We start from the raw sequence: 26,053 nt of genomic DNA, 5'->3' as shown, positions 1-26,053 counted from the left end.
TTTGTACACTGGGTCTGTACATTCGCTGATGGCCTTTTCAGTAGAAAGTCAGGCTTCTGATAACTCTCTTGCTCTTCCCCTGATCTAACAGAAACAATGGATACATTACGTAGACGACATATTTGTCATCATCAAATGTAGAAGACTACGGGAAATACACCACTACAGTAACAGTATAGTCACCAGCATCAAGTTTACCAGGGAGGAAGAGAACAACCACCTCTCATTCCTAGATGGAACAGTAGAACTGATTACAATGGGGGATTTACAATCAACGTTTACAGAAAACCCACCCACACGGACCACATTCTCAACTACAATAGCAACCACCCGAACATCCACAAACTGAACTGTGTCAGGACACTGTTCAAAAGAAGCGTGACACACTGCAATACACCAGAACTGCTTAAGGAAAATGAAGATCACTTACACAAAGTCTTGGTTAACAATGGATACCCAATCAGCTTCATCTGCTGATGCCTGTCCAACAGACAATGCCAAGATGACACTATACCCTACCAGCATACTGGCCACCTCCCATTGTTTGAATAGTGTATCAGAATCACCTGCCAGGCGACCACTAAGTATCAAAGTAGTGCACTAACCAACACTACGTTAACTACTTACCAGGACAAAAGGACCCCATACCGACAACATGTTGCACCAATGTGGTCAACAAAATCCCTTGCAATAACTGCGCAAGCACAACAACAAACAAACAGTAAGGAAATTAGCTATCTGACTTCACGAACACCAACTGGCAACCAAACGACATGATCCACTCTCCCTCATCTCCATACACACAGACCAAAAGAGCCATCAATTCCACTATGACAAATTGGTTGATTTGTCCTAGAATGGTCAAAGACACACAAGAGTTCTTGGAAGCCTGGTCTTATACCAAAAAGGCCATCAATAAACACAGTGATAGACCCAGTGTATAGACTGCTGCAGCAAAGACCCAAAAGTGACACTCATCCCAACAGACCAGACCCACATAAAAACCAAGCAGGAGAGAACAACAGTGCTTCACGGAAGTCACAATAAAGTTACCTAGCATGGTAACAAAACATCTGCACAATAACCCAGTAGCTCAGCAAGCTAACCAACTACTTCACCCACAACCTGAGCTATAGATCTTCACGAAAACCTTAGAATATTTATTAACACCCGAATCAGACTTCAGGTAATTGATTGAAAACCACCCCTCTGTCAGCTGAGTGACCTACATAATTAACCTTTTCACTTGATACTTCATTTTAAAATGCAAAAGGAAAAGATTTACTGGTTCCATTCTCACACTGCCTCTAAATTCCCTGAACTATATACTCACTCGGGCTGCGTCTTATTCTAGATGTGATCTCTCCTTCCTGACCATGTGACATTGCTGAGCCCCGAGACTGAGTCATCTACTTCACCAAGAAACATTTCCTCCTTGTGAGCCCCTGTCCTCACAGTTCAGCACTCAGCTGTCCATGAGTCCAGTGTGCCTCAATCCTTCACTGGTGCACTATGATTTCCCAGATGATTTCTTCCTTCAGCCATTAACGTAGTGCTGGTATTAGAACTCTTAACTGCCACCAAGCCATGCCCTACATACAATAAAGTGCTCAAACAGCAGTCCAATTTCCAATGTGGTCATGATCCCATAATGAAAAGCCCATTTTCAAGCTAACTCAATATTTCCATGAAGCCTTCAGGGCTGTGGAGTGGTCAATCTGTCATTCAACACCAGCTCAGCAGGTTAATATCAAACTCACAAGAAAGCAATGAAACGGAAGGCCCATTAAAAAAAGAGGAACATGGCTTTTGCAAAAAAAATACAAGCGCAGCCAAATTAAACAATCTAAACAGCATTTTCCAAAACCAGCCACGGAAATATTGTGCAGAGGTTATAATGCAGGGAACAATATGGGAATTCACAGAAGCAATTTAAAAGGAAATATCCGAAAGGTGCTAAACCCTTAGCAATAGCAAAAGTAGAACAGTTAGGTTAGTTTCTAGCTGTCTTGGTAAAAACATCAGAATCTATGCCCTTATAAAACAGTGAAGAGCTGAAATAAATGGTTCTTGGACATTTGAATTTTATTACCATTAGCTGAATTCTCTGCCTGATTAAACAACATCAGCTAAAAACTGAATTTTGAAAGCATATTCAACTGATTTGTCTTAATCAGAATTGATCTTAGAATTTTTTATTCACTCACATTGGTGTTGAGGCTGGTGTGTACCTATTGCCTGTCCCTAACTGTCCTTAGAAGACGGTGAAGGGGAGGAGCGAATTCCAGAATTTTGACACAGCAGTGAAGGAATGACAATATACTTCCAAGTCAGAACAGTGAGTAGCTTGGAGGGGAATTTACAGGTGGGGTTCCTCGGTATCTGCCACCCTTGCCCTTCTGGATGGAAGTGGTCACGGGTTCGAAAGGTGCTGTCTAAAGATCTTTGGGGATTTTCTGCACTGCATCTTGTTGACAGTACTGCTGTTTCTCAACTGTTGGTGGAGGGAGTGAATGTTTATGGATGTGTGGTGCCAATCAAGTGAGTTGCTGCCCTGGATGGTGTCAAGCTTCTTAATTGTTCCATCACACTCTTGACTTGTGCCTTATAGACATGTGGACAGGCTTTGGGGAGCCAGGTGGTGAGTTGTTCACTACAGTATTGCTCATCTTTAACCTGCTTGTGCAGCTACAGTATTTATATGGCTACTCCAGTTGAGTTCCTGTCAATGATAACCCCCAAGATGTTGATAGTAGGAGAGAAAATCACTTATGTCAAGAGTCTGTGGTTAGATTGTCTCTGATTGAAGATGGGCATTGCCTGGCACGTGTAGTGCAAATGCTCTTTGCCACTTTTCAGCCCAAGTCTAGATATTGTCCAGGTCTTGTTGCATTTGAACATGGACTACTTCAGTAGCTGAGGAATCACAAATGATGCTGAGCATTGCAGAGTCAGCAGATATTCCCATTTCTGGCCTTGTGTTGGAGGGAAGGTCATTGATGAAGCAGCTGAAGATGGTTGGGCCTAGAATACTTCCCTGAGGAATTCCTACAGAGTTGTCCTGGAGCTGAGATAATTGCCCTCCAACAACCATCTGCCTATATTCCAGACCTGACTCTAACCAATGAAGAGAGAGCTTTCCTTCCTTATTTTCATGAATTCTAATTTTGCCAGGGCTCCTCGATACCACACCCGGTCAAATGCAGCCTCACTGTCAAGACCAGTCACTCTCACCTCACCTCTGGAATTCAGCTTTATTGTCCATGTTTGAACCAAGGTTGTAATAAGGTCAGGAACTCAGTGGCCCTGATGGAACCCAAACTAGGCATCACTGACCATACGCTGCCTGACAGCACTGTTGATGACACCTTCCATCACTTCACTGATGATCTAGAGTAGACTGATGGGTGGTACTTTGCTGTGTTGGATTTGTCCTGCTTTTTGTGTACGGGATATAGGTGGGACATTTTCCACATTGTCAGGTGGATGCTCTCACATGCAATGAATTGAAGATGCTGAAGACTGATATCTGTGATGCTGAGGACCACTGCAGGAGGCAGAGATGCAACATCCAAATGGCACGTCTAGCTGCGGATTGCAGTGAACAGGTTAGCCTTATCTTGTGCACTGACAAGTTGGGCCTTTCCATCATTGAGGATGGAGATACCCATGGAGCCACATACTTCAATAAGTTGATGAATTGTCCATCACCATTCATCACTGGTGGAAACAGGGTTTCAAGGTGACATCTCATGCTTGTTGCTGCTCCTGGCATGCCTTCTTGCCCTCTCCATTGAACCAGGATTGATCCCCTGGCTTCAGGATAATGGTAAACTGGGGGATTACACAATAACGCAATACAATACAGAACAGGAACAGGCCCTTCGGTCCACCAAGCCTGAGCCAAATCCACTCCTTACTTAGGGCTGCTATTTGCCCACATGTGGTTTTGTATCCCTCTGTTCACCTCCTGTTCATGCATCTATTGAGACATGCCTTAAACGTTGCTTCCACCACCTCCACTGGTAGAGCGTTCCAGGGCACTTGCCAACCTGTGTACAAACATTTTTCCTGGCACTTCTCCCCTAAACGTTGTGCGTCTCACCTCGAACCTCTGCCCCCCCTTATCATTGACCTTTCCACCTGGGAAAAGCCTCTGACTATCCAGCAAATCTATGACTCTCGTAATATTGTAGACCTCCATCAGGTTGCCTCACAGCCTCAGTCTTTGAGTTTATCCAAACTCTGCACTACCTACAGACCAGACAACATCCTGCTAAAGCTTCTCTGCATTCTCTCCAAAGCATCCACATCCTTCTGGTAGTGTGGTAACCAGAACTGCATGCCATGTTCTAAAAGCGTTGACAGTGTGTAGCTAAACTAGCAATGTGTACTTACTATGTCAGGTCATGAGGTTGCAGATTATGTTGGAGTATTGTTCTTCTGCTGTCGATGGCCCTCAGTGCCTTGTGAATGCCTATGCTGGGGTTGCTAAATCTATCCAAAGTCGGACTGATTCAGGATGGTGTTAGTGCCATGCAAGACAATGGAGGGTATTCTAACTCTGCAAGAACTATGCAATGGTCACTCTTACTGATACTATCATGCACAGACACATCTGTGACATGCAGCTTGGTAAGGATGAGGTCAAGTATGTTTTTCTCTCTGGATGGTTCCCTCACCACCTGCCACAGACCCAGTCTTGCAGCTATGCCATTTAGGACCTGACCAAATTGATGAGCCATGCTATTGCTGAGCCACTCGATGGACAATAAAATCTCCCACCTGGGACACATTTTGCATTTTTGCTATTCTAAGTATATCCTCCAAAGCTGAGGGAGAATGGTACTTGGTAATCAGCAGGAGTTTTCCTTGCCAATGTTAACCAGATGCCAGGAGATGTTTTGGCTCCACAGCAACATTTGGAATACTGCATACAGTTCTGGTCACTGCATTACCAGAAGGATGTGGATGCTTTGGAGAGAGTGCAGAGGAGGTTCACCAGGATGTTGCCTGGTGGAGGACATTGGCCACAAGGAGAAGTTGAGTAGATTAGCATTATTTTCATTAGTAAGATGGAGGTTGAGGGGGGTCTCGATTGATGCCGACAAAATCATGAAAGGTGTAGACAGGGTGGATAGCAAGAAACTTTTTCCCCAAGAGTGGGGGACTCAATTTACTGGGGGTCACGAGTTCAAAGTGAAAGGGGAAGGTTTAGGGGAGGTAAGTGTGGAAAATAGTGGGTGCCTGGAACATATTGCCAGCAGAGCTGGTAGGAGGGGGAACGACAGCATCACTTAAGATGAATCTAGACAGATACATGAATGGGCAGAGAGCAGAGGGATACAGATCCTTCAAAACTAGATGGCAGATGTAGATAGAGGATCTGGATCAGCGCAGGATGGGAGGGCAGAAAGACATGTTCCTGTGGTGTAATGCAAGATTGAGGACGCCAAAGAAACTCCCTCCTGACTATATACCACTGCTTGGTCTGCCCTGCTGGTGGGGCAGGATATATCCAGGGACAATGATGGTGGTGTCCGAGTCATTGTCGTAGTCATGGATTTATACCACACTGACAATGTCAGCCTATTGTTTGATGCTCTCACAATTCTGTCATATTCCAGATGTTGCAGAGTCAACAGAGCTGTTTTTGCTATTGTCTTTTCTGGTACCTATGTTAGTGTAAGGTGGTTCACCCAGTTTCATTTCTCTGTTGGCACTTCGTAGCAATTGATAAAATGGAATAGCTTGCCAAGCCATTTCAGAGGGCAGTTGAGAGTTTTATCACATTGCTGTGGACATGAAGCCACATCTTGGCCAAACAAGGCAAGGATGGCAGCTTTTCTGAAGGACATTATTGAACCAGCTGGATTTTTCTGACAATTGGCAGTGGCTTCTCATGGACATTACTGGATATTTTATAAAAGTCAGATTCCATCATCTGCCTCAGCAGGATTCAAATCTGGATTCTCAGAATTGATTTTTAAGCAGACTTCAAATTCAAGGAGGAGCTGAAGTATTATTTAGTCAGTGTTTTATATCTCATGGTTACACAATACAATGGTCTGAATGGCTTCCCTGGTATCACAAGCTTGTTTCCATCAAATTTAAGCAATGAATTTTAGACCATCACAAGGTGACATGTTTGCTGATCGATGCAATGCACTCACTTTTTAATTAGTAGCCAAAATCAGTTATTTCCATCTGATTGTGCAGGGAACTTACACCTGTCAACTTAAGACCCAGACTTCCCACCAAAAGGAACGTGCTTGCTTCTTCTCATCCAAAAAAAATTACTAACTGCAACAAAATCTTTGCAGTTAGTTTACAACCTAAAAAGGCACTGCTAAACATGAATAACTTGCACTTACCAGGCATTGTAGTGTTGAGAGTTTACATGAATTGCATTTCTGAAACAGGCCAGTGCTTTGTCCAACTCTTCCGTTAATACAAACTCGTGACCAAGGAGAGTGTACGCATAAGCAAAGTTTGGGTCCACTTGAATGGCTCTCTGGAAGAACTTGATTGCTATATCATGCTCTCGCTGCAAGCTGAAGCAGTTTCCTGCTGCACACCAAGCCTGTATAAGGAATGAAAAAAATCTTCTGCAACTGTAATGGCTACATTCATTCCATACATGAATTAATCACTGACGATTTGGCAACACTTGGTACATCCTCAACTCAACGCCAAGTCTGAACAGGTGTTGGACATGCAAAGAATACACAAAACTGTGGAAGCTGGAAATTAAACAAAAAAAGTGCTAGAGATACTCAGTACTAACGAAGGGTGACTGGAATCGAAATGTTTCTCTCTTTACAGGTGCCGAGAGCGCGGAGTTTATTCAGCACTTTATTTTTAACCTGAAGAACAGAGTCGCCTGCCTGATAGAGGACTCTTGCCTTCACAAAACAAACATAAAATGAACAAACCATACTTCCAGCATCTGTGAACACGTGGTCTTGTGTCCGAAAATGAGGTAGTTACAGATTAGTGACTTGTGCAATTAGTTTCACCTGAACTGGTCTCATATGAGGGTACATTAGTGAGTGAACAATGAGAAGTATTGTGAACCAAGGATAAAAGGAACAATGGACAGGCAGGTGAGTCAGAATTATTAAAATGGAGGAGCAACTGAAACAAGATCAGATTTGAAGCAACATTTTTTTTTAAAAAATCCCTTCACAAGACTTGAGCATTGCTGACAGAATTAACATTTACTGTCCATTTCCAAATGCCCTAAAACGGTGTCAAAGGGCAGGTGAGAGTTAAATTACATTGGTTATTGGGTTTGGAGTTACGTCTCAGCCAGATCAGGGGAGGATGGTGAACTTCCCTTCCTAAAAAGGATAACTGCTAACCAGGTGAACTTTTTGTTTTAAATAACAGTAAAAAATTATTTCATGGTTGCACTAGACCATCTTCTAAGTCCAGACTAATTATTATATATTTGATCAGTTTACCAAAAACTGTGGGGGATTGGAACACATGCCGTGAGAGCATTAAACAGGGGCTCTGGATTACGAGTTCAGTGACTGTACCACTATACACTGCCTTCCTTTTATGTTCACGAATGCAAGTGGTTCAGATACCAGGGATGAACTGGATTAAATTTACAAGGATGGTAAGAATAAAGAACTGAAAGAACAGGAGCTGAGAAGAGAACTTCATATTAGTGATTAAAAACTTTAAACAGGTGGAAGTGGGAGTCTGAAATTTGAGGGAACTGGTCAGAAACTCAAATTAGAGATAGATTAAATGTCTTATGTGACATTCAAACTCATCTGTGATAAACTGTCTGGTCTAAAATCATTCAACAAAAAAAAAGATTTTCCCCAGTACTGCAGTTCAGGACTTTAAATTTTGATACAGTTCTGGACAACCTTTGAAACCAAAATGCCAGAATATTCAAATTTATGAGGTAGATCAGAAGTGGACAGCAGCTCAGGCTAAAAAACTGACCACTGTATCTTTTCAAACTACTCCCGTGAAAAGCACGCATACTTTCTTCATTTTTTGAGGGTAGCTGATTTTCTACCACTCGGTCTCAAAAGAAATCTTAAAAGTAATATTTTTAAATTATCCCCTCAATTAACTGCCCCACTGCCCAGAAGAAAAAGTGTTTTGTGATTTGTATTTTTTTCAAATTTGCACACAGTCAGCTCTTGTAAGTGTTTTCGTTTTAACAAAAAGAAGCTCCGATTCTCTGCTACCTGCTCCATTCAAAACTTGTATTGTGCACAAGACGCAAACTTATTTCTGTTTTCTCTTTCAAAATTCAGCATCTCTCAAGGCTTTCTATTATAGTCCAACTGACAAACACATCTGCCCAAATTAAATTGTACCCTCTGGAATTCACCATAATCCAGTCCATACAGCTAACTTTCCTTCCCATACTACAGAATCAGAATGATTATATCACAAAAGAAAGCCACTAGGTTCGTCATGTACAAGAGCAATTCAGCTACTCTCACACACCTGTCTTTTCTCAGAAGCCTGAGAAGTTTTACTATTCACTGTCCTTTTTATTCCATGGGCATTAATATTGCTGAAAAGCCCCTTCTTGCAATCACGTACACCATAATAATCCAATTACTTGCTTAAGGCAGGTCTCCATTACTGCCATGGCATATGCATCACATACCCTTTCGTTTGTTTCCATTTTCTGCAGTCTCCATAGGGGGAAAAAACCTACTTCAATTGTTTAAAGGGACAAGAATCAGAAGGTATACATTTAAAGTAATTAGCAAAGAAAGCAATGGAATACAAGGAAAACATTTCTCTCCCTCTTCCCCCCCAACATAGCAAGCAATTAAGATCTGATAAAGACTGCCTGAGAGCATCGTGGAGACAGATGCAATCCAGGCATTCAAAAAGGGAATTCAATTGTCATCTGAAAAACAGAAAATGTGCAGTATTAGAGGGAAATGGCAGGTACGTGGCACAAGGTGAATTGCTTTTACAGAGTACCAGCATGAATGTTTTATGATTCCTTAAAGTTTACTAATAAAGCTCTGATTTAGGTCACAATAGAGTGTTGCATACAGTTCTAGTCACTGCACTTTGAGGAGGATAGGAGGAAGTTACAGAGGAGCTTTACAAAAATGGTTCCAGAAATGATGAGATGAGATGAAAAAGTTGTGGCTATTCTCCTTGGAAGAAAGGAGATTGAGGAGATTTGACAATGTGCAATCCAGAAAGAATCTGTTCTCTTTAAAGAGGAATGTAAGAACAGGAGTAGACCATTCAGTCCCTCAAGCTTATTTCACCATTAAGATCATGGTCAATGTGTGACTTAACTCCGTACACCTACCTTTAACCAAATCTCTTAATACCTTTGCTTAAAAATGTATCTATCTTAGACTTAAAAACAAATGAATAATCCAGCAACCACTGTCATTCACAGAAGAGATTTGCAAGCATCTTCCATTCCATGTGGGGGAAAGTGCTTCCTAACATCTTTCCTGAACAGTCTGGCCTTAATTCTCAGACTACATCCCATTGTTGTTGAATCGCCAACCAATAAAATCTTTGTCTACCCTGTCTTTTCCTGCTTATACCTTGAAAGCTTGAAGAGTGGACAGGAAGGTTGCAAAAAGTAACAGGAGGTAGCACTCCATGCAGTCTTGCGACACTGCATTCTCCAGTTTCCCAACATCCCTACTGTTCTGGGCTCCATCTTAAATACAAATCCAAATGAATCCCTTTAAAAGAGATCCAATGACAACTCACCTCTGGTGTATTTTTATCCATCTCAGTCAGATCCTTAGAGAGGAGAGAGAGGGTCACATCCTTCTGTAGGTGCCACAATGTTGTAGAGTAGATCTCCATACCCTCTACCCGGAAACTTTCAATGCGCCTCACCTCTGAAAATATCCTCTCTGCCTGAAATGGGATAAAAAGACTTCAGATACAGAATTAAATTGGCAGGGTTAGTGATGATGAGCCAGCTCAAGAGTGCAGCGACTGATAGTTGTGGGCTACATTCAAGGGGGGTTGAATGTATGATTCACCTGACCTGCCAAATGTACTCCTATATTTGGTAATGGATTAAGTTGTAACTAAGCGTGTGTGTGTGTGTGTGTGTGTGTGTGTGTGTGTGTGTGTGTGTGTGTGTGTGTGTGGTATAGCAGCGAATTACAACTGAAATTTAAAAATTTTCTTTAAAGGAATGCAGCTGAATGTTGCACAATGGGATCTCAAACAGCATTAGATTAGTGACTACATTTTGTTTTTTCAGGGATGATATTGACTCAGTGGTTGGCACTGCTGCCTTGCATTGCCACGGACTCAGGTTCAATTCCACCTTTGGGTGATGGTCTGTGTGGAGTTTGCACATTCTGTCTGCATGGGTTTCCTCCCACAGTCCCAAGCTGTGCAGGTTAGGTGGATTAGTCATGTTAAATTGTCCCGTAACGTCCAAGGACTTTCAGGCTGGGTGCAGTAGCCATGGGTAATGCAAGATTACAGGGGTAGGTGGGGGGTGGGTGGTGGGGGGAGGAGCGGTAATAGGTCTGGGTGAGATCTTCTTTCGAAGATTGGTGTGGACTCAAAATGAGCCGAATGGCTTGCTTCCACACTATGGGGATTCTATGATCAAGATAACACTCAAGAGGAATTCCTCCATCTTTGAAACAGAAATCTTTATGCCAACCTGAAAAGACACTTGGATCATTTACTCAATATCTCTTTTAGTTCTGGACTCATCAGTCTAGCTTTCAATGTCATCCATTAAACCTCACACAGCAAGACTCAATGTCCAGGGACTTCAATAAAGGAAGGCAAAATGTGCAATCTGTAGGGGCAGGGACAGTTAAAAAGGAAAATTAGGAATGCTATTATTCTTTGTCAATCTCCTTTTTAAGGTAGCTTAGTATGAACTTCCTGTTTCCCATTTAAAAGCAGGATGCCATTCTCCACATGGAACAGAGAAGTGGTGAGAGATGGTGGGGGAGCACACACTCGACACTTCATTCAAAGACTGATTGCATGTAGTAAGCTGCTGGTCATATTCCACAACAGTTCCTGTTAATCATTTTGAGTTTAAAACTTGACTAGTTATTGCCTGCTATTTCCAGAGGGTTCCTTCTGGTCTGGGAAAATGCAGATCTTGTGTTCAGTGTATCACACTTGTTTTATTTTTGAGCTATAATAACCTAGATTTCATTAACTGGTACATATGGTCATTCAAATTTGGAGTGTATCGCCATTTGGCCCTGTGAGTCTGCTCTGTCATTGATGATGATTATGGCTTATCTGATTACTCTTGATAAACTTTAGCTCCCTTGCGTATCAGAATCTATGCCTTATAAAAATTTGAGAAAGCATGTTCCAAAATCTCTCAACCGTCAGGAAGAAAAATTCTCCTCTTAAATAGGTGCCTCCAGATTTTTAAATATCAACTCCTAGTTCAAGATTCTCCAATAAATGGAAACATCCTTTCCTCGTGCATCATGTCAAGATCCCTCAGTTTAAAAACAGAACAGCACAGTACTGCAACAGGTCCTTTAGCCTACTAACCCTGTGATGACACACAATGCCTTTCTGAACTGAAAACCTTTTGTCTCTATATAGTCCAAATCCCACTGTTTCCTGCTTATTCACCTACCTGTCAAGATGCTTCAAGTGTTTTTGTCATGCTACCACCCCCTCTGGCAATGTCTTTCAGGCACCTCATCTCTTAAGTTTTCCCCCTTTGACCTTAAGCTCACAAGATTCCTTGTAATTGACATTTCAATCCTGGGGAAAAGACTGACAACCAGAACCGGCAACTGGAAGCAACAGGAATGAAACTAAGCAAATTCCAACTGACACAGTGCAGCACGGAGGATGTCACCTCAAAAGGGGATGAAACATCTGCACAACGATTTTCCATCTCAGCGAACCCATACGCAACAACTGCAACTGTCCATTGAATCCGTGTCTCTCAATTTTGTAAACTTCTATTCAGGATCCCTCCCATCCTTCAACATTCAAGTGAAGATAAAATTTGTCCAATCTCTCCTCATAGCTAACAACCTCCAAAACCAGGCAACATCCTTGCAAACCTCTTATGGCCCCTCTTCAAAGTCTCCACATCCTTCTGGCAGTGTGGTGGCCAGAACTGCACAATATTCAAAGCATGGCCTAACTGAAGTTCGAAATAGCAACAACATGACTTGCTAATTTTTATTTAGCGAGTTCTCCAATAATGCCATAGTTGCATTCTCACAAAACCTTGCTGATTCAAAAATCACTTAATAGAAATAATAGGGCCTATGGGAAAAGTGAGGTTAGGGAAGACCTGCTAAAAATATCACTCACAAATCACTCAAAAATCACCCAGACATCGAACGCAAAGTATAGCGCAGCCTGAAAAAAGGTTGAAATTATATTTATTAATGAAACAGAAGTGATGAAACTGGGGTGGCACAGTGGCTCAGTAATCACCGTGCTAATCAGCACTGCTGCCTTACAGCACCAGGGTCCCAGGGTTGATTGCAGCCTCAGGCGACTGTCTGTGTGGAGTTTGCACATTCTCCCAGTGTCTGTGTGTGTCTCCTCCGGGTGCTCCGGTTTCCTCCCACAGTCCAAAGATGTGCAGGTCAGTTGAATTGGCCGTTCTAAAATTGCCCATAGTGATAGGTGCATTAGTCAGAGGGAAATGGTTCTGGGTGGGTTACTCTTTGGAGGGCCGGTGTGGACTTGTTGGGCACACTGTTGGGAATCGAATCTAATCTAACCTAAACTAAATTTAAAACAGTATATTTGAAAAATCTAAGAAAACTGCTGTCTGCACAGTCCTTTCACAAAAAGCTGCTCTGTTGTTAGCCGACATTGGTGCATGCACAGAACTGCATGAAGACCAGCACCATACACAGAATGGTAAGAAACTGGCGCTAGTATAAAGATTTCAGCGTATACATCAGCACATATGCAGAACAAATTGTGCAAACTGATCCCCACTGTAATCACACTATTGCCAATAGATGTATGCATCCTCCAGGATACTGCTCCCTAGTTCTTAGCCATGTTATAGCCAAGTCGCACTGCCAAAAGTATAACCACTTGATGTCCTGGCCGGTGAAGGCAAGCATGCCAAATGCCTTCTTAACCACCTTATCCACTTGCCATTTTCAGGGAATCTTGGAACTGTATGCCTAGATCCCTCTTTAATGTGAATGATGCTATGGTTTCTGCCATTTACTGTATTCTTTCATTTTGCATTCCACCTTCCAAAATGCATAACTTCACACTTAGCTGGGATTAAATTCCATCTGCATTTCTCTGCCCAAGTCTCCTTTCGTATCCTCTAGCAATCCGCCTCACTATCTTCAGCTCCTCCAATCTTTGTATCATCCATAAAGTCATAACCCGCACCTACACTCTCCTCCAAAATCATTTCTATATATTACAAACAACAGTAATCCCAGCACTGATCCTTGTGTAACACTACTGGTCACAGATCTCCAGTCAATAAAACACCCTTCTACTACTACTTTCTGTCTATGACTAAGATAGCACTGTATCCATCTCCTCAGCTCACTGTAGGTGCCATACATCCTCACCTTCTGTGTCAGCCTGCCATGAGGGACCTTGTCAAAGGCTCCACTGAAGTCCATGTAGACAACAGCCAATGTCCGACGCTCAAATCATCTTTGCCACTTCCTCAAAAAAGCTCAACTTAGTTTGAGAGACATGACCTCCCCTGCACAAAGCCATGCTGCCTATTGAAAATAAGTCCATACTTTTCCAAAGGTGTGTAAATCCTGTACCTAAGAACCTCCTTCAATAATTTCCCTACCATTAACAAAGGTCATAAGCCTGTAATTTCCCAGATTATCCCTGTGGCACTTCTTAAACATAGGAGCAAGATTGCCTATTTTCCAGTTCTCTGGACCTCTCCTGTGACTGAAAACAATACAACCATTTTCTACAAGGCCCCAGCAATTTCCTTTCTCCCCTCCCCTCATACATTACATTATCCTAGGGACATATCTACCTTAATGCTTCTCAAAACACACAATACTACCACCTTTCTTTATTGACATGCTTTGTAATATACCCCTTGCAAGATCCATCACCTCTTTCTCTTTCATTAAGGACCTCACCACTTCCTCCAACTCCATACATAAATTCTTCCTTGACCTTTGCCTAGCTACTTTGTTGCAGCGCGCGCACGCACACACACACACACACACACACACACACACAATTTTGGGATTTTCCTTTATCCTGTCAGACAAGGACGTATCTTTGCCCATTTTAGCAACCGTAATTCCATGTCTAAATGTTTTTCTACTCTCCTTATATCCAAAGTTCCCAAGAACAAATTCAAACATGTTTTGTTAATTCAGCCATCCACTTACCTGCATATATTCAGCCAGCTCAAAATGTGCTCTGCCTATCTGACATAGTACCCAACCGGTGTTGTAGTGATGTGAAGGCAGCTGACTCAGGATACTGATTGCATCTTTACAGTTGTAAGAACAAAGTGCCAAATAGCCTTTACCCATTTCACGCAGAAGGTTCATCAGTCCATCTGGCATTGATTAAAAAAAAAGGAAGTCTCACTATTAGGTAATACAGAACAAGTCTCGATGACAACGTGAACAGCAACTCCAAAGATCATCCCCACATCAAGCTTTTGAAGGAAATTAGCCCTCAGGATTACTTGAATAAGACCTTGAATAACATTTCTGATAAAGATTAATCAGGCAGCAAGATTCTGAGCTGTTATTCTTATTTAAGAATTGACATCAGTTTGTAAATGAAGGATTTTAATTTGTCCCGGACTAGAAAGGAATCATGTAAAGTTGGAGAAAGAAAAACTATAAGAATGCGTTTTCATGTAATTTTGAAAATCAGTGAGCTTCTAGAACAATGAAGATGACACACTGCTGCACATTGTTTTGTGAACTTGGGCAAGTTAGAGGTCATATCTTGGGGACAGTCCATAATCACTGTAGAGGTGGTGTTGGATGCATTAGAATGTATGAAGGTGAATAAATCTCCTGGTCCTGACGAGATATATACAAGAACACTGCAAGAGGCTAGAAAAGACGTTGTGGGGGCCCTGACTCATATTTTAGCATTGTTGTTAGCCATAAACGAGGTCCAGGAAGATTGGAGGAATGTTGTGCCCTTATTCAAAAAGGATTGCAAAGAAAAACCTGGGAACGATCGAAGAGTAAACCTAACATCTGTGGTGGGCAAGTTACTTGAGAAGATGGAGTTAAGAAATATATGCATTTGGAAAGACAGTGTTTGATTACAAGTAGTCAGCATGGCTTTGTGCATGGAGATAATGTCTCACAAACTTGTTAGAGTTCTTTGATGAAGTGACCAGCGAGGTTGGCAGTAGATTTAAGGTATGTGGATTTCAGTAAGGCCTTTGATAAGGTTTCACATGGTAGGCTGCTCAGGAAGGTTGGATCGCATGGAACCTAGGGGAATCTGACAAATTGGATACACAAATGGCTTGACGGTAGGAAGTAGAGGTTAATAGTGGGAAATGCTTGTTAGACTGAAGCCTGTGACTAGTGGAGTGCCTCAGGGTCAGTGCTGGGCCCATTGTTGTTTGTCATCTATATCAATGATTTGGATGAGAATGTACAAAGGCACGATTAATAAGCTTGCTGATGACACTAAAATGAGCAGTATCGTGACCAGTGAGGAAGGTTATCAGAGATTGCAGCAGGACCTCGATCAGCTGGGGAAGTGGGCAGACAAATTGCAAATGGAGTTTAATGTAAGCAAGTGCGAGGCCTTGCATTTTGGAAAGTCAAATCAAGGTTGGAGTTTCATGGTAGGGGCTCAAGGAGTGTCGTGGAAGAGGAACCTTGGGGTTCAGGTGCACAGTTTGCTGAAAATGGTATCACAGATAGATAAGGCAGTGGCATACTGGCCTATACTCAGTGCCCTGACTAATGAAGTTGTTGGGAAGTTATGTTGCAGTTGTACAGGAAATTGGTGACGCTGCACTTGGAATATTGTGTTCAGTTTTGGTCACCTTGCTATAGGAAGGATGTTACTGAACTGGAAAGAATGCAGAACAAGCTAGGATTTCTTTCTTTAGAGCATAGGAGACTGAGGGGTGGATCTTATAGAAGCGCATAAGATCAGCAGAGGCATGGATAGGGTGAATGCACTCAGTCTTTTTCTCCCAGAGGAATCGAGGATGAGAGGGCATCAGTTTAAGGTGAGAGGGCAAAGAATAAAAAAGGAACCCGAGGGGCAACTTTTTTGTTTTACACAGTGGGTGGTATGATATGGAATGAGCTGCCAACTTCTTAACTTGGTCCCAATCATTTTCACTCTTCTCTCAAGACTGTGACCAGTGATTAGAACTTAGAGCCAACTGTGTTTCTCTCTACCTCTACTTCTTCAAAGGCAAAAAAGGTTTTGAGTTACCTTTGCTGCTATTTTAATGCTCATATTTGCTACTCTTTGTTAAAATTATGTTTTTGCTCCATCTTTTTCTTTGCACAAGCAAATTATATTTTCTTCATACTTCCATTTGTAACTACAGCACATAGACTGCAGCAGTTCAAGAAGCAGCTGACCATCCCCTTCTCAGGAGCAACTAAAAACTGACAATGAACGCTTGCCCAGCCAACCATGCCCATATCCCAAGGATGATTTTAAGAATACTTGTATTTCTGAATTTGAAATAATTTGTCTACCATGTCTATGCCACTCAAATTTAATCAATCTCAACCAAGTCTCCTCTGCTCTAAAGGAAAATAACCCCACTTTACCCAAACTCTCTTTGTAACAAACTCTCCAGCCTAGGCAACATCTTGGTCAGTCTCTTTTGCACCACCTCCAGTGCTCTCTCATTCCCCCTAGAAACATGAATTCCAGAATTGCACACTAGCTGTGGCTTAAACAACATTTTACTCAGTTCCACCACAACCTCCCTACTCTGAAGCTCTCTGCCTTTGTTACTAAAGACAAATATACCAAATGCCCCTTCTTTACCACTTTATCCACTGGTCATGAGGCTTTAAGAAACATACACATGCACACCAAGGTCCCTCTGATCCTGCATCATCTCACTTATCAGATTGAATTCCATTTGCCACTGATCAGGAAATCTGTATCTTCCTGTACCGTAAGGCTATCCTCCTCATTATTTACCATCCTGCCAACTTTTGTATTATTTGCAAACTTACAGATTAACCCTCCCAAGCGTTCAAGTTTGGGTCATTTATATAAACAACAATTAGCAAGGGCTCAAACACTAGCACCTATGGAATCCCACTGGACTCAGACTTGGTTTGAGGATTGGGTATCATTTGTCTCACCAAAACTGCAGGTAGACAAGCAAAGGAGACAGAACAGACAAGCTCCAAGTATCACAGGCTTGAATTCTGTGGAGATACTGGAGCAATCTGGGCTCCTCATATTTCAAAAGGAACATGACTGAGAAGGTCTGGGTTGACCAGTGTAGACATGGGCTGAATGTCCTTCTCGTGTGCTGAAACTTTAAGATTCAATGACTAATGCACAGCAGCAAAACAATAGATAAAGAAGACAAGTTGCAACTGGGAAATGAAAAGTTTACGTCCTACAGTAGGAATAACCATCTTTCCGTTGGGTAGTAGCATAAAACCAACAAAAACAACTCAAACACTGAAAATTATGAGAGAAGATTATGCAGTGATTTTCCTTGATAAGTGGGATGTGAAGGAGTTTGTAACTGCTGAGAGTCAGTTGATACAAGAGTATTTGGTATTACCACCGGGTCTTTTGGGAAAGGGGAACAGAAACTAGTCAACCAGGATTCCTGCTGCTAAAAAGGCTGTGAGGATTCATGGGAGGCCAGGATTGAGCATAGCTGTGATACAACTAAGTGAAACATTCTGACGCCAAAGGCTCACATAAATTACATGATCAAAGAGGTCCCGGAATGTAGCAAACGTCTATGAAATAATCCACAGCAAGGAATCAGAGTACAAACTTAAAGGGGAAAGAAACTACAGACTAGAAGAGTAAAAACCTTGAGACTCTTAAGGTAACACTGATTTGGGGAAAAAAAAGGAAAACATTTTATTCCAGATAAATTAAACTGCTGGTGTCAGGTTACACACATACCAAAGCTAGAAAATTATAAATCTCAACAGTATCTCTAAAAAATAGAAGGTCACAGAATTACTACATACAACAAAGTATTTTTAGTCTGTGAAGACATACTGAGCCAACCCATTACAGGCTGATTTCAGAGACAGGGCACTCACCTGCAGCTGCTTTCTGTATATTAAAGGCCTGTACTTGAGGTGTGACAGAGGAGACTTTGCCTTCAGAAATGACTGAAGAATCCAGTTTGCTAATCTCTAGGCTGTCATTGAGGTTTGGCTGTGTTATGCCTCCTTTACTGGTTTTGTTTTTTGGCTTCCTGTTCGGAATTTTAGGTGGAAACTTCATCTTCAGCTTTTTACTGTTCTCCTATTTGAAAACATGCACACAACTGAGCACATAGGCAGCTGAAGAATATCAGCAACTTAATTAGCACAAGGACTTCTATAGTATTCAAATGTAAACACTTTTGAATGCAAGCTAAATGTAAGCTTAAAAAACAGCTTTTGTTTTGCACTCAGACAATTCATTAGAATTACGAAAGGAAAGGGAAAATATTTATTCTGTACGAGAGCATGAGCTGGCAAGTGAACTCTAATACTAGTATTTCCATGAGAGAATTTCAAACCAGGCAGATTGATTGGTTAAAACACTGCTCCTAGAAATTAGCCGAAGAATAACTGTCACCTATTTTGTTCAGCTGAAACAGCCATGGTGTGTCTACACTGTGTATAAAGAACAGAACCCTGTTGTATGTATATGTGCACTTTTAGCACACACAGGTGAGTCACACTATAGGCCTGACTGACAACCCTACTAATGTTGCCACCATAATTAATCACACGTTTAGGATGGTTTCGCAAACACTGCCCCACCATAGAATCACATCCAGCAGAAGATACTGTTCAGTTTTGAAAGTGCGAGTTGGGAGGGCTCGGGCAGTATCTTGCTTTTGCAAATTGCTGAAGGGATATATTGTTTGTTATGATTCGCTAGTCTTTCGAGGACACAGCCTGCAGGTCAAGCATCACACTGGTACTGAAATTTATATACCACATGAGTCATTTGTGAGATAGGCCAAATGCCTCAAATTGCTTTTATTAAATTTAACATGATATGGGATTCAGAGGCATCAATGATCCTGTTTGAATAGTGATATAAGAAATTGAGGACACTCCAAAACTAAATTAAGGGTTGGAGAGGCACATAGCTCAACAATTCAGTCGAGAACTGGATCATTTTTAAAAGCACTATGCTCAACTTGGAATATTTGTACCTCAAATTAGCAAGTGTACATTAATACACCTAAATAGATAAACACAAAAAAAAAGCTATGGGATGATGAGGAGAGGAATTAACTTGACAAACCCTAAAAGGGTGTGGTTGAAGTGGTCTGAAAAAACAAATGCATGGAAGAGCAGTCACTAGCAAAAGATAAAGTCTGACAGTTACAAATACGAAGCGTTAAACGAGGCAGAGCATTTCACTATCTTTGTCAAGGACAAGAGAAGAATCAGATGAGTGAGAGTATCGAAGGACTAGAAGGGAACAGGTAGCATTTAAAGCGATTACTGCTTCTAAGCATTCACAAGGACATCGTGACAATAGTGACTGAGATGTCAAATATTTACAAAATCTAAGACAGGTCAAATGGCTCAAATTAAATAAATTAACTCAACAGTTAACATCTAGTAAGACTGTCTTACTAGAAAAGAATGGACAGACTTCATAAGAAATGAAGGGTGATTCAATTTATGTTTCCAAGACCATGAATGGTCTTAAAGTAGATATCAAAAGAATGTTGTCCCTTGTGGATGAGTCCAGAACTACTTTAAAATTTTGGGTTATTAGGTTTTTTTCTCTAATTCACTTATGGGACTTGGGTGTTAATTTATTGCCCATTCCTAGTTGACGTTGAGAAGGCGGTGGTAAGCTGCCTTCCTGAACATTGTTGATATCGGCTTTGGCAAGGGTTTCAACAAGAAGCTTTTGTAGCCTGGTTAGTAAGGTTAAATCACCTGGGATCCAAGGAGAGCAAGACAACTGGAGACAAAATTGGTAGAAAAAAAAGAGGGCAGTGGTAAAAGGTTGTTTGTCAGACTGGAGGCCTGTGCTGCCATTGATGTGCTGCAAGGATCATTGCAGGTCCACTGTTCTTCATAGTTCATACGAACGATTTGGATGAGAACATGGAAAGCATGGTTAATAAGTTTGCAGATGTAACCAAAATTGATGGTTGACAGTGGACATTGAAGGTTGTTACCTAAGGATACAACAGAATCGCCATCAACTGGGCCAGTGGACTGAGGAATGGCAGATGGAGTTTAATTTAGATGTAAAAAATGAGGTCTGCAGATGCTGGAGATCACAGCTGAAAATGTGTTGCTGGTTAAAGCACAGCAGGTCAGGCAGCATCCAAGGAATAGGAAATCCGACGTTTCGGGCATAAGCCCTTCATCAGGAATGAGGAGTGTGCGCCAAGCCCGAAACGTCGAATTTCCTATTCCTTGGATGCTGCCGGACCTGCTGTGCTTTAACCAGCAACACATTTTCAGCTTTAATTTAGATGTATACAAGGTGTTGCATTTTGGTTAGATGAACTAGGGCAGGGTTTACGCAGTTAGTGCCAAGTGGCAAGTGTTGGACTGAGAAACCAAGAAGTACATTTATAGTGTTCCTTTAAAGTGGTGTCACAGGTAGACAGGGTGAAGAAAATGTTTGGCAGTTCTGGCCTCATCAGTCAGAGCACTGAGAACAGGAGTTGGGATAGCATGTTACTGTTGTGCAAGACATTGGTAAAGCTAGATTTGGAGTGCTGCATGCAATTCTGGTTTCTCTGCTTTACAGAGAATTCACTGAGCTGGATAGGATGCAAAAAAAATTTACGATGTTAAGAAGGTTTGAGTTATAAGGAGAGACTGAAATTTTTTCCCTTTGGTATGCAGGAGGCTGAGAGGTGACTTCTTAGAAGTTCATAAAGGTCATGAGAAGCATAGATAAGGTGAATAGTAAAAGGTCTTTTCACTAGTGTAGGGGAGTCCAAAGTTAGAAGGCATGGATTTAATGTGACAGAGGAATGATTTAAACAGAGACCAGAGGGAAACTTTTTCACGCATATATGGAATGATCTGCCAGAGGACATCGGTACAGGCAAGTACAATTACATCATTTAAAAGACATTTGGACAGCTACATGGATAGGAAAGCTGTCAAGTGATTAGGGCTAAATGCAGGCAAATTGGACTAATTAAGTTTAGGAAACCTAGTTGACAGCTAGTTGGGCCAAAGGACCGGTTTTCATGCCCCATGACCCTTTTCCTTTTGATGGAGTAGTTTTAGGTTTAGAATGCTGTTTAAGGATAACAGACTGCTGCTCACTATAATGGTGATGGAGTGAGTCAACAATAGCGGATGTGGTCAAATTAAGCAGGCTGCTTCAGCTCGAATGGTGCTGAACCTCTTGGGTATTGCTAGAACTGCACTCAGCCAGGTTGGGTGGATTTTCTCTCTCAGACACTGGTCCAATTTTGGAAAATCTGCTTCAGAGAACAATGGAAGTGAAGCCACTGAGTATTTAAATGTGGAGGTAAATCAATTTTTTGTTGGGCAAGAGGATCAATATAAATCAAGGATTAAAGGGAATATGGAATTCTGAATTCAAACCAGATTGACCATTATGTTATTGAATGGCAGAAAAGGCCACAAGGCTCAAACAGCCGACTTCTGTTCCAAATTTTAATGTTTATATTTGATGCAGAAATACAGGAAAGACAATTGGGAAAGATTTGTGGGGTGGTTGAGAGGGAGATGCTAGGTATTCTGAAATGCAGTTGAATGGCATTAGTCCAGAACAATGTTTATTTTTGAAAATGTTGAAAAGACAGACAGGCAAAGACAGTTGTTTCAATTTAATATTGTGCAAGCTGCGGTACCAACAGCTTTAAAAAATGGAAGGTTATCTGGGCATAACAACCATAATAGACTGCAGCAGAAAATCTAGGAGTGCAGATACATAGATCTTTATGAATGCAGACAGAAAAAGACCACAAAGAGACAAATTCATTGTTCTGTGCAAAGCAGCTCTGCTGAACAGTAACACCAAATTTGTACAAGACGCTAGAAAAAGACATATCCAAAGAATCACTTACAATTTTGGACACCTCATGACATTAAGAACATTCAGGGCATTGGAAGAGTATTTGAAACCATGAAAATTCCAGAAATGAAGAGTTATTTCACATTTAAAAGGCACTTGGAGAGACACATGAACATGCAGGGAATATAGGCATATGGACCACAAGCAGACAGATGGGACTAGTTTAGAATGGCATTATGATCAGCACAGACTCAATGGGCTGAAGGGCTCATTCCTGTGCTGTCTCGTTGCTAACTTTTCATGTTCACATTTCTAGCATCTACAGAAGTCTGATTGTGTAGGCCTCCAAATAGTTCCAGAGATGTAGAGGACAGGATAGCAAAGATGATCCTCAGTAGGAGTGAGAGTGACAGTTGTTTTTTTTTTGGGGGGGGGGGGGGGGGGGTTTAATTTCCAAATATTGACTGAGAATACTATAGTTGAAGTACTTTAGGTGCATCAGTTTTTGTTCAATGTGTGCAGGAGGGTTTCCTGATACAGTATGTAAACAGGCCAACAAGGGGCAAGGCCACATAGGATTTGGTACTGAGTAATGAACCCTGCCAAGTGTTAAATTTGGTGGGAGGTGAGAACTTGATGATAGTGACTACAATTCGGTTATGTTTACTTTAGGTGATGGAAAGGGATAGGTATGTACCACATAGCAAGATATACAGCTTGGGGAAAGGCAATTGCGATATGATGAGGCAAGATCTAGGATGCATAGGATGGGGAAGGAAACTGCACAATTGAAATGTGAAGCTCATTCAAGGGCCAGCTACTGCGGGCCCTTGATAATTATGTGCCTGTAGGGAAGGGAGGAAGTTGTCGAGCAAAGGAGCCATGGTTTACTAAATGTGGCAAAACAATGACTGCAGATGCTGGAAACCAGATTCTGGATCAGTGGTGCTGGAAGAGCACAGCAGTTCAGGCAGCATCCAACGAGCAGCGAAATCGACGTTTCGGGCAAAAGCCCTCTCTTGTCAAGAGGAAGTCGGCGGCTTGTTAGGTTGTGAGGTGAAGGCTCAGTTAGGGTACTTGAGTTATAAGTTAACACAGGAAACACTTCAAGGAGAGAGCCAAGAAGAGCCAGGAGGGGACATGAGAAGTTGTTGGCAGATAGAACTATCAGGAAGAAAAGAATGACTAGAGTAAGATTAGGGGCCAAAGACAGTAATGTGAAGTTGCGCGTGGAGTCAAAGGAGATAGGGAAGTGCTAAGTGAATACTTTTCATCAGTATTCACACTAGAAAAGTACAATGTGGTCGAGAAGAATACTGAGACGCTGGATGAGATGGGATTGAGGTTTACAAAGAGACAGTGTTAGCAATTCTGGAAAGGGTAAAAATAGAAGTGCCCCCAGGCCAGATGGGATTTATCCTAAGATTCTCTGGGAAGCCAGGGAGAAGACTGCAAACCCTTGGGTTTGGATCTTTATGTCGTCATTGTCGACAGGAATAGTGCCAGAAGACTGGAGGAGAGCAAATGTTGTTCCCTTGTTCAAAAAGGGAAGGAGAGACAACCCTAGAAATTATAGGCCAGTGAATCTTACATCGGTTGTGGGTAAAGGGTTTGTAAAGGTATAAGAGATAGGATTTACAATCATCCAGAAAGGAATAATGTGATTAGGAATAGTCAACGTGGTTTTGTGAAGGGTAGGTTGTGTCTCACAAACCATATTGAGTTCTTTGAGACGGTGACCAAACAGAGAGAAGGGTAAAGCAGTTGATGTGGTGTATATGGATTTCAGTGAAGTGTTTGGTAAGGTTCCCCACAGTTAGCTATTGCACAAAATACGGAGACACGGAATAGAGAGTGATTTAGCAGTTTGGATCAGAAATTGGCTATCTGAAAGACGACAGAGGGGGGTGGTTAATAGGAAATGTTCATCCTGGAGTTCAGTTACTAGTGGTGTACCACAAGGAGCTGTTTTGGGTGCACTGTTGTTTGTCATTTTCCTAAATGACCTGGACAAGGCATAAAAGGATGGGTTAGTAAATTTGCAGATGACATAGAACAGAGAATAATACAGCGCAGAACAGGCCCTTCGGCCCTTAATGATGCGCTGACCTGTGAACTATTCGCAGCTCGTCCCCCGGCACTATCCCAAAATCATTCATGTGCCTTATCTAAGGATTGTTTCAATCTCCCTAATGTGGCTGAATTGACTACATTAGCAGGTAGGGCATTCCACGCCCTAACCACACTCTGCATAAAGAGTTAAGGTTGGTAGAGTTGTGGACAGTGACGAAGGATGTTGTAGGTTACAGGTTGTAGGTTTATAGATAGGCTGCAGAGCTGGGCTGAGAGGTGGTAAAAGGAGTTTAATGTGTAAAGTGTGTGGTGATTCACTTTGGAAGGAGTAACAGGAATGCAGAGTACTGGGCGAATGGTAAGATTCTCAGTTGTGCAGATAAACAGAAGGCTCAGCATCCAGGTACTCAGACCCTTGAAAGTTGCCACCCAGGTTGATAGGGTTGTTGAGCCGACATATGGTATGTTCGCTTTTATTGGTCGAGGGATTGAGTGTTGGAACCATGAGGTCATGCTGCAGTTGTATAAACCTCTGGTGTGGCCACACTTGGAGTACTGCATACAGTTCTGGTCACCGCAATATAGGAAGGATATAGAAGCATTGGAAAGGATGCAGAGAAGATTAACTAGGATGTTGCCTGGTATGGATGGAAGGTCTTATGAAGAAAGGCTGAGGGACTTGAGGCTGTTTTCGTTAGACAGAAGAAGTTGATAAATGACTTAATTGAGACTAAAAGAAAATCAGAGGGTAAGATAGAGAGGACAGCAAGAGCCTTTTCCCTCAGATGGCGATAGCTAGCACGTGGCAACATAGCTTTAAATTGAGGGGTGATAGATAGACGACAGATGTCAGAGGTAGTTTCCCTACTCAGTAGTAGGGATGTGGAACACACTGCCTGCAGCAGTAGTACACTTGCCACCTTTAAGGGCAATTAAACGATCATTGGATCAGCATATTGATGAGAATGGAATGGTGTAGGTTAGATGGGTTTCAGATTAGTTTCACAGGTTGGCACAACAGAAGTCCGAAGGGCCTGTACTGTGTTGTAATGTTTAATATTTTATTTCTTTTGAGTGCAAACATTACAGCACAGTGGCGAGCGTTGCTGCCTCACATTGCCAGGGACCAGTGTTTGATTCCAGCCTCGGGTGACTGTCTGAAGGGTGGGTTTCCTCCAGGTGCTCCGATTTCCTCCCACAATCCCAAGATGTGCAGGTTAGGTAAGCTGGCCATACTAAATTGTCCATTGTTGTCAGGGATGTGTCAGTTAGGTGCATTCATCAGGGGTAAATGTAGAGTAATAGGGTAGGGGAATGGGTCTGAGTGGATTACTCTTCTGAGGGTTGGTGTGGACTTGTTGGGCCAAATGGCCTGCTTGCTTTCACACTGTAGAGATTCTATTCTATTAGAAGAATAGAACTGAATACTGCAAAGGGGAAGAATCAGCAGAATAGTTTGTACAATCTGAAGTAAACATGACAATAAAGCCAGTTACCTTTGTAGTTGAACTGGCACTTGTAAAGAGTCTGGAACTTCTTCGGGGTGGTGCATTGCCAGGTGCATTTGTGGGAACTGTGCTGGTTGGAAACAGTACCTGCGTTGCACTGAACAACAAGATTATGACAGAGAAATCAGTTATTTTATGCAGGCTTCACAGCTCCTCAGTGTTTTGGGCAAGATCAACTCTCAGTTATTTGATTATAAGTAGTACAGTCCAGCTCCACAGCCTGAAATATTTGTTTTCAACAGCACAACAGGCACTATTTGGGTATTACAATTCTACAAATTTTGAAAAAAAAATTTCGCATTTCAATTCTTGAT

At 41.9% G+C, this 26,053-nt stretch overlaps 1 protein-coding gene across 2 annotated transcripts in view; it reads right to left on the bottom strand.

The window, feature by feature from the left end:
* cdc27 (cell division cycle 27) overlaps positions 1 to 26,053 on the bottom strand; it is a 159,082-nt gene that overhangs the window by 28,206 nt on the left and 104,823 nt on the right. For both annotated transcript variants that reach the window (XM_060848636.1, XM_060848637.1), the window contains exons 10-14: positions 25,728 to 25,836; positions 18,225 to 18,432; positions 14,352 to 14,524; positions 9,736 to 9,888; positions 6,375 to 6,583 (exon numbers count right to left, since the gene is read on the bottom strand). In XM_060848636.1, coding sequence (XP_060704619.1) covers positions 6,375 to 6,583; positions 9,736 to 9,888; positions 14,352 to 14,524; positions 18,225 to 18,432; positions 25,728 to 25,836 — 852 coding nt within the window. The remainder of the gene's footprint in view (positions 1 to 6,374; positions 6,584 to 9,735; positions 9,889 to 14,351; positions 14,525 to 18,224; positions 18,433 to 25,727; positions 25,837 to 26,053) is intronic.

Source organism: Hemiscyllium ocellatum, chromosome 32 (genome assembly GCF_020745735.1).
Source record: "Hemiscyllium ocellatum isolate sHemOce1 chromosome 32, sHemOce1.pat.X.cur, whole genome shotgun sequence".
NCBI lineage: Eukaryota > Metazoa > Chordata > Chondrichthyes > Orectolobiformes > Hemiscylliidae > Hemiscyllium > Hemiscyllium ocellatum.
This window is presented reverse-complemented; position numbering and strand designations above follow the sequence as displayed.